General features: G+C 39.9%; 1 protein-coding gene and 2 long non-coding RNA genes across 3 annotated transcripts in view; 2 read left to right on the top strand and 1 right to left on the bottom strand.

The window, feature by feature from the left end:
* The window catches only part of LOC140330416 (uncharacterized), a 4,749-nt gene extending 3,301 nt beyond the window's left edge, over nucleotides 1-1,448 (bottom strand). The window contains exon 1 of the long non-coding RNA XR_011920742.1: nucleotides 1,362-1,448. This is a non-coding gene — a long non-coding RNA (uncharacterized lncRNA). The remainder of the gene's footprint in view (nucleotides 1-1,361) is intronic.
* The window catches only part of LOC140330415 (uncharacterized), a 10,871-nt gene extending 2,891 nt beyond the window's left edge, over nucleotides 1-7,980 (top strand). Inside the window, exon 3 of the long non-coding RNA XR_011920741.1 lies at nucleotides 6,730-7,980. This is a non-coding gene — a long non-coding RNA (uncharacterized lncRNA). The remainder of the gene's footprint in view (nucleotides 1-6,729) is intronic.
* On the top strand, nucleotides 917-4,143 carry MAFA (MAF bZIP transcription factor A). The gene is made up of 2 exons (XM_072410533.1): nucleotides 917-2,460; nucleotides 2,587-4,143. The coding sequence occupies exon 1, from the start codon at nucleotides 1,532-1,534 to the stop codon at nucleotides 2,402-2,404; it is 873 nt and encodes a 290-aa protein (XP_072266634.1). The 5' UTR covers nucleotides 917-1,531; the 3' UTR covers nucleotides 2,405-2,460; nucleotides 2,587-4,143.
* Nucleotides 7,981-9,691: the final 1,711 nt, after the last annotated feature.

Below are 9,691 nucleotides of genomic sequence, written 5' to 3'. Positions count from 1 at the left end.
CGCTTAGCTTGCTCAGGCTGCAATTTTGTATTCTTATAAGTATAAGTAATACAATTTAAAGTTACATATTCATATTTCACACCCAAAGTAAAAAACAAGCGCAGGATAGCCCACAATAAATTCTGAATAATGCCACATCCCGGAGATTAAACAAAGAGGAGAATAAAGGCAATCAGTTTGCATATCTAGTACATGTCCATAAGGTTGAGATAACTGATCATCATATCAATAACTTTTTTTTTAAATAAATTTTCTTAATATAACATTAAAATCAAGTCAGTACAAAAAAAGCCATGCAAATCACACATGCATGTGACCCAACGCGTTTCATGGATTTGGGGGAATTAATTCTACAATTAAAAATATAGTACATACATAGTAATATTCAATTACAAAGATACAAAAAATGTCAATATACATAAAAAAATATTACATGCACAAATATGAAAAGTCTCCCCTCATATAGTAGGGCAGGAGGATATATAGAGGGACACAGAAGGAAGCAGGCACCAACATCAAACAAAAAAATAAGAGAAATGTAAAAAGATTGTTTAACATGTCTATTAAATGAAACATGTACTTGGTGTCTATATAAGCAAAAGCCTATAAACAACCTCTCTCATCATGTGCTGTGTTTTAATGTAAAGGTACACACCCAGAATAAAAACACAAAATTACATAATTAAGTGGGACAACTATGTTCCTATTTTCCGTTTTTATATTTCTAAGTAAGTTTATATTAGCATGTTCCATGTTCACATTTCACACATTGTACCTGTTCAGGCGCAGTACTCTCCTGTCACCGCTAGAGGGCCCATGTTGCTCTTTTTTTACCTTCCAGCTGTCCCCCCCAGGAGATTGACAGCCCCTCACTTGCGTTGCTACAGAGATATGTAAATGAAAAGGGCAATGAGGGTCTGTGATTGGCCCTTGAAGGGATCCCCACACCTAAGCAGGCGTGGCCAGGCACATTGCCTTGTTAAAGGGCAGAGTTGCAGCTTTGATCCCTCAGTACAGAGGCTGTGCAGCTGACAAGCCTGCAGATTATCAGAGGAAATACAGAGAACAGACAGAGCAGAGCCTGTCCTGATAGAGCATGCAAGTACCCTGTGATCAATGCACTGCACACACTGCCAGAGGACTCTGCACAACCTCACTACAAACTCCCTGACACCCCATCTGCTGGAAGGGGACTCTGCGCAGCCTCTCTGAAAACTGCACAACTGCCTGATAACCTCAACACAAACTGCCTGAGACCCCAAGCCAGGAGGACTCAATTCCTTTGTAACTTAACTGCAAACTGTGGGGGGACTCAGTTCCTGCAAAGTCCCTGCAGACCCCTTTACTCCTGAAAGACTTACAGAGAGGGTCTGACAGACCAGGACCCCCCTGCTGCTGCTGCTGGTGACATCTCACAAGGAACAAGCTCGTCCTCCTGCAGGCTGCTGTGTGCAGACCCACCAGCAAGGGGGCGTGGAGCTCCTAAATTGTAGCCCCTGTAGTGACAGTGACATCTCTTATATGGACTGAGATGGCCTCTGATCTGGCTATGAGCGCAGACTTGCCCAACAGCCCTCTCGCCATCGAGTATGTCAATGACTTTGATCTGATGAAATTTGAGGTGAAGAAGGAACCCCCAGAAGCTGACCGATTCTGCCACCGCCTGCCACCCGGATCCTTGTCTTCCACTCCAATCAGCACCCCTTGTTCGTCCGTGCCGTCTTCCCCCAGCTTCTGCGCCCCCAGCCCTGGGGCACAGCCCAACGTGAACCCTAACAACCCCAACACAGCCAACAAGCCGCAGCTGGAGGACCTTTACTGGATGTCCAACTACCAGCACCACATCAACCCCGAAGCCCTCAACCTCACCCCGGAGGATGCCGTGGAAGCTCTGATAGGCAACCCCCATCACCACCACCATCACCACCAAGGCTACGATGGCTTCAGGGGCCAGCAGTACCCAGGCGAGGAAATGGCAGCCTCTGGGCACCACCACCAGGTCCACCACCACCATCACCACCACAACCACCACCTCAGGCTGGAGGAAAGGTTCTCGGATGAGCAGCTAGTCAGCATGTCTGTGCGGGAACTCAACAGGCAACTAAGGGGCTTCAGCAAGGAAGAGGTGATCCGCCTCAAGCAGAAGAGACGGACCCTGAAGAATCGGGGCTATGCCCAGTCCTGCAGGTACAAGAGGGTACAGCAGAGGCACATTCTAGAGACAGAAAAATGCCAACTGCAGAGCCAGGTAGAGCAACTCAAGCAAGAGGTGTCCAGGTTGGCCAAGGAGAGGGATCTGTACAAGGACAAGTATGAGAAACTGGCCAGCAGGAGCTTCACTGCCAGGGAGTCCCCACAACAACAGTCCAACCCAGGGAAATCAGCACCGGACTTCTTTATCTGACCCCTCACACCCTCCTCCGTCTTGTACCCCCGCCTGTATATACAGAGACCCTCCAGGTAAAAGATTCATCGTAACAATGTAAAAACTGCATTCTCGCCACAATCTGTCCACCAACCACGAGACATTGCTTCCACGCCACCGTCTGACAATTCATCTATTATTTTTATTTCTTGTCTTTTCAGAGCTTTTCGGGCTCCGTCACCAATTGAATTCATGTCTTACAGTGACTTGTATACTGTACATATATAAATATATCTCACATACAGAACAAATCATGGACTTTTTATAGGGGGAAGGGGATAAGTTCCTCTCTGTTAGGACTGCTTATTGAGCCAGAACTTAAAAGTCTTAATGAATTTGCAGTTTCTGGATGGCATTAAGAACAGAGCAATACAATAGACGCGAAAATACACAAAGGAAGACCACGCTGCTTTTCTCTGGGACTGACACAAGTCACATCCAGGACTGAAGGGACATCAAACATCCCGCAGGAGCTGAACAAAACTGTGCAATTCATTTGGGTATTATATTAGACTTTTTAGCAATCCTGCATGCAGGTCATGTATGGTAAACCCAAGGTACCCTTTTCTACTAGAACTACAATGAAGCATGTTGTAGATTGTTTTATCTTGTATTATTTTTTTTTCTTTCTTTTTTTGGCTTGTTTACTCTATTTTATGAACCTCTTTTCTGCTGAGAGAACAAAAATACGTGTGCATCTTGTAAGTGACCCAAACACTGAAAAGTCTTAACAAACCTCCCCTGGACTTCTCTTGTGTTACAAACCACTTGAAAACAAAAAGACACAAAAATAATCATTTTCTTTCCTGAGAACTTAAAAAAAAGGGATGAGTGTCTGAATTTTTACTCCACTTTCCCCTTCCCCTTGTCTATATTTTATTATTTAAAGAACCTGAGCCAGATGAAATATATTATTTAAGGTGTCCATCTGTACATAATTGTAGAATTTAGTTCCTTTTAATGCTTTTATTTATGAGCCTATATTTTGCTTGGTGATTTAAATAACTATTACAAAAAAGAAAATTAAAAAAAAAAATTAAAAAACATAAAAGTAGAAAAAAAAGAAACAAAAAAGTCTTAAAATTTGTATGGAATAGCATGCAAATACTATTTAAGTAAATTAATGTCAATGAGTTGAAATCCTAATGCACTATATAAAGGAATCAATGGGATACTTGTTGTTTTATAGAGATTTAAAGAAATTATCTATGCTCTTACAATGTTCAGTAATAAACATACATTCTAAGATGCCCTTATGGGGTGATATAGTAATATATAAATGAAATATTGGGCTGCTTTTTCTCCTATGCACCGGTCTTATTTATTAATTTACCCTTGGGAAACAAATGTTATTTAAATTCTTATGCTATTGCAAACTATTTCTGAAAATAAAAGTCAATTTGCAAAAATTACTAAAAACCGTTTTATGTGAAGTAAACCACAGCAAAGTCGATTATAAAATCAATTCATTCAAGTTGCTGCTTTTAGACACCGTCTCCTCCTCGGTCAATTTTTAGGATTTTCTGCTGGATAATTGAGCCATGAATTTGCATTTAGAGACCTGAGTTGTCTACAAACATTTTTTTTCTAATCTCGCATTTTACAAAAATTTACCTTTAGTTGAATCCAGATTTTTTTTTTGTATAAACTTCTCTTCAACCAGGTATTACTGTGGGAATGTACAACATAAAAATAAACCGATAAGATAAGTCCTAAAATTCTATTCTGATTTTCCTTCATTTTTTTATGAATGTCTTGTGTTGGATGGCAGTGCAAAACTTTCTTGCATCTCATCTCCTTCCAGATTTAAATAAATCTCTTTTAATTCACTGAATTTTAATGGCATTTAAATTTCTTTTTGTTTTTTAGCAAAACAGTTTTGTAGCATTGTAGGGCAATGTGTGGAAGTGAATGCTTGAGAGCTGCTGAGGGTGAATATGGTTTTAAAGATTCATTTTTCAAGATAAAAAATTCAATGTAAAATGTAAATCCTTACACAATTAATTAATTCTATGTAGCATACATAAGGAACACCTACACCTAATCAAACGCCATACGCACCTATTTAATAATAAGACATGAAATTCATCAAGTGATTTAATTATTTACAGATACGTTTTTAAATGAAAATGAGTGAAACTTTTATTTTAAAATAAATTATATCATTTTATTCTTAATACATTTTTATAAAGAGAAATATAATTGTGAATATTAAGCTCAATTGTACCATAATATAACATAATATAATCAAATCTATCATCAAAGGGTGTAAATTCTGGTTTTGTTGCTTCATGTCAATAACAAATATAGATAAAAAAATGAATGGATTAAAAACTAAAATTCCTGCAATTGTAATTAATGGTTTATGGGGAGATTTCATTTGTTTTAAAATAAACAATTAAAATGAAAAGAAAGGCGTGGAGGAATCAGAAACAAACTTAATAAATTGATATAAATGTTTTTCCCAAAATACCTTTTTTTAATTTATAATATCAGAGTCATTTTATAGATTTCTTTATTGAAGGAGATACTTTACAATAATTGTATTATATAAGTATAGGGCTGGGTGGGGTTGGGGGATAGATACGCGCAGACACACTTTCCTAAACTTTTATGCATGTATAGTTTTTTTCCTTCAGCTTTCATTTTCTCCATAAATCTGATTTTATTCTCGCTGCAAGGATTTGCTTCATTTTGCTAATTGTACTGCAATACAAATCATTAGCTGAATCAGATTTCATTGGCTCTGCAGCATTAAAATCCAAACTGGCTTATTGTTCAATATGAAGGGTTCAGTTTTCTTCTTCTGCGCTGTGTTTTCACCTTGACCAAATCTTTCTTATTTCTAGATGATTCTGATGATGACTTGGTGTAAAGCTTTCAGTAGAAGTTTCCTTCATTCCCAGGAATTCGCGGTGAAATAACCGTCAGAGTTTGGAACATTTTCACTCGTTTCTATCGATTGATGATATTGTTATGTGGGAATTTCTTCTTCTTGGTTTGGAAGTTTCTCTGATAACATTTGATATCTGTCTATCGTGATATTGGTGATTTGTTCATTGACTTTCTAGAAATCTTTGACTTGATGTCTGATTAACACAAAGTGTTTCATTTCTGGTTTTAAATCGATGAAACGGGAAAGTTTAAGCTTTTGTGTTCAGTTATTATTACCAAAGGCAGCTAATGATGACATGGTGATGATGGAAAGTTTTCACATTGAGGGAATGTAAGCTGGGTGATTGTTATTTGTACTCTGCTGATTGTCACTTATCTGCGGAATATTCAGGGAGGAAGGAAAATGTGCGGAGCTTGGAAAAATCCAGCGTGCGGAGAACCTCCTGGTGGATCTCTGCGGTTTAATATCGCGAGCCGTAATGCCACCTTAGAGAAAGGTTTAGCTTGACAGATTTAAGGGGAAATTACATAAGTGAATTCACAGAACAGCAGTGTAAGAGGTAATAACTCCGGGCTGTGTTGGGAATTGTAAGTGCTGACATCTGTAAGTGACACGGAGTACTAAGGAGGGGACGCGTTGTGTTACCTACCGGGGGCTGATAGATAAAAACTGCCCGGGCGGCTCCAGTATTGCACGGCTTTTACAAATCCTAACTATGGAGGGAGCAGGTTTGACAGAAAATGTTTTCTTAACTGGATATATTCTTCTCTTCTGAGCTGTTTTTTTTTATAACATTGTCTATGAATCATTTATGGTAGCCAGGGGGTTAATGGGGGTTGCAAACTGCCAACTTTTTACGGAGTGACAAGAGGCAAGGCGCTGTGTCTGCACCCATTACACAACTGACCCAATTCACACAAATTTACCGCTACTATTTATGAAATTGTAAAGCTTGTGTGTCATTCTGATGGTGGGAATATAATGTTTGTGTAACCCCCACCCCTGGGAACCGGGGAGCTAGTCACTAAATAATATATTATAATATATATGTATGTATGTATATGATATTTGTCATATTGTGTGTGTATACAGTGAATCGGGAAGCCAAATTCCTTCCCTTGCAGACTCGCAGCCATTGATTCCGTGTGATGCAATTCACTGAACATTCACTATGCCCAGATTATCCCATGTCAACAAGGATTTCACATATTTCACCCCCCTTTCTGTAGAATTTATCTTCTCTCCCCCCGTCCCATCACTGCGGGTGTACCTACCTGACCCTCTCATATACTTCCTATATACCTACAGATTTCGGGGCCCTTTATATAACGGATTAGTGGAGACTGAGGAGCCAAATATTAATGATGAATATTGTACAGCGAGTGACTTCTGCTTTATTATTTCCTAGGTAAAGAAGAAGCAGATTTTACACTCTGATCCCTGAAAATACAATTTTGTCATGTTTTTACGTTGGACGATTCCGCTCAGGTATTTATCTCTTCATCATCAGATATTTAATTATTCTCTAATATAATATTCTATTTATTGTGACATATTGTCCGCCCGTCGCTTGCTGCCGTCTCCGGATCTCTTCCTTAGCCGTGGCCCTTCCATATTGACCTTACCACAAGTGTATTGATTTTCACTTCTTCCCTTTCAAAGATTATTTTTTCCCCAGGTTTACTCTCTCCGTTATTTTTCCTTCTTCTAAATGCGATCATCTTTAGTGAAAGTTTGGCAGAGAACTCGATCCGTGTGACGTCCGTCCTGTACATAGATAGCATGTATGTAGCTGGTGATCAGATCCTCGGGTCTAACCCTGAAGGTTCAAATATCTTCTGGGGTCACTTGTGGAGACCTAAAAAAAGGCAACGGCTTTGTAAGAGAAGAACTACAAGAGCCTGTTGGTCATCCTCCGGCGTGGTGCCGTGTGGTCGGATTTCTCTGGGTTCATTGACAATGCAGATTGAATTTATCACCGAATGTAATAAATCATACAGAGTTCTGGAAGGTTCTGATGTTCTGCAGGTGATCCAATAAGTCTCAGTTGCCTCACACGGGTGAATGTGCAGTGATTTTTATTTCAAAAACAAGCAAAAGGATGAACAAAACCTACTCACTTCCTTCCATATAAATAAATGAATTGGTTGTTTTTGTTACATAAATGTTGGTAAAAGTTGCATAAAAATCGTCTTAAAAATGAGAGAAATATAAATTCTGCATTGAGATCATAACAATTCACCGACTTTTCTATCTGCTCCTTATGGGGAATATTCCTGATTCTTGGGATTCACTCTGTACAATGTGTGATTTTATTCATTTCCAGGCCTCGGACCGCTGTGGTGTCCAATCTAATTTCTCCTTTAAACTTTTCTTTGTAATCTGTGTCAGTTGTTCGTCTTTTCCGATATTCGGAGAGGTAAGTGGGTCGGGTCACGGAAAGGGCAACTCGTACAAAAACCATCGGAAGCTCGGCTCTCATTTTATGTTTTATTTTAGAGGAATTGATGAGTGAATTATACAGAGCCAAGGATTCCCCCGAATATAAATAATAATCAGAACGTCTGCGGGTATCATGGAGGAAATGTCAGCCGGTGAATGAGAGGAGAGAAAACACAGCTTCACCCTGTGCTGCAAATGAAGAGTCAGGCCCACAACATTCACCGGCCAGAGCTGGTTGTCCTCTTTTCACCTCCTGTAGCTAAACCCAGCTGCCCCTGCTGCCTTGGAAGGGGGACATTGGAGACAGGTTCTCCTTTTAATGGGGTATTTATACCCAAATGCCTGACAGGGAAAGGGGGGAGTGGGTGCCTAAAGAAGTAGGTGTACAGACTGATACCTACCCCAGGGGTAAATGGGGGATAATAAACCCCCAAACTTTCAGGCCTCCAACGGGGGGGGGATATTTTTAACCAACCCGAAATATGGGGGCTGTGATTGGTTCCCTCCTTCTATGCTTATCCTTCAGCATCATTATTAATTCAGTGTCCAGGATCTGTGTGAGGAGGAGAGAAGTTCACAAAGTTGCCCCACTCTGTGCGTTGCTGCATCTTACCCGATTCCCACCCATTATCGGTGCAGAAACTTTGTGTGGCCAAATGTCCGGAATTGTAACCGATCCTATTATAGCAGAGTGAAAGTGGATTCCCAAAAAAGAGATTGTGTGAGATCTGGCCGGAGATAATAGAGAAGATGAAAGAGGTGACAACTGAGAGAGGAGGAGGGAAAATACCCGATCGGGAGATCAGACAAAAATTAATGGAATATAAATACCGGATCAAGATATATAATAACCGGAGCGTGAGATATAAATACCCGAATATAAAATATAAATATCACTTTGTAAGATATAAATATCTGATTGTGTGATATAAACACCGGATCGTGAGATATAAATAACGGTTTGTGGGATAAAAATACCGAATCAAGAAATATAAATACCGGACCATAAGATATAAATACGGGGTAATGAAATATAAATACGGGTTCATCAGATATAAATACCGAATTGGGAGATATAATACCAGATCATAAAATATAAATACCGGTTTATAAGATATAAACACCTGATTGTGTGACATACATGAGATATAAACACTGGTTTGTGGGATATAATTACCGGATCATAAAATATAAACACCGCATCCTGGGATAAAATACCGGATCGTAAGATATAAACTCCGGATTATGTGATATAAGTACCGGATCATGAAATATAAATACCGGATCGTAAGATATAAATACCCGCTTGTGAGATATAAATTCCGGTTCGTCCGGGTCGTCAGCTGTCCTCTTCATGTGATATCGGATTCTGCACATACGTGATCTTTACATGTATGATTTGCACATATCTGTGGTACAATATTGACACATTTCCATCCCTCCTGGCCGGGGATGCGGCACCCGATGTGTTCAGTCCCCGGGATTTATTCTCATTGTAAGTTTTATTTCTTATAAATCATTGGAACCTTCCGGTAATTTTCATCTCCCAGCCTCAGATCAATCAATTTTTAAAGTTTAATGCCAATCAAGAATCAATCAATACCTCACACACCTCGTGCCATCGATTCCACCACCGAGTCACCGGGGTACTTACCCACCCAGTCACAGAGATTGGTGGCCCCTGACACAGCAATACGTCCTATCCAGGTAGGTGACATACGGCACCCTGCAGCAGAGGATTCTGGGAGCTGCCTGTGCTCCAGAGGGTAATCCGACATTCATCAGAGACTCATCTCAAGTTATTCACCTGCAGGGCCACGGCGGGGCCACAATTTATGTCCTCAGGTTATATCTATTGGTGATTGGTGCAGTAAGATCACATGACTCGATAAGGACTTTATCTCTTCTTCCCTACAGAAGGACGGCAT

The sequence above is a fragment of the Pyxicephalus adspersus genome, chromosome 5 (genome assembly GCF_032062135.1).
Source record: "Pyxicephalus adspersus chromosome 5, UCB_Pads_2.0, whole genome shotgun sequence".
Lineage (NCBI taxonomy): Eukaryota > Metazoa > Chordata > Amphibia > Anura > Pyxicephalidae > Pyxicephalus > Pyxicephalus adspersus.
This window is presented reverse-complemented; position numbering and strand designations above follow the sequence as displayed.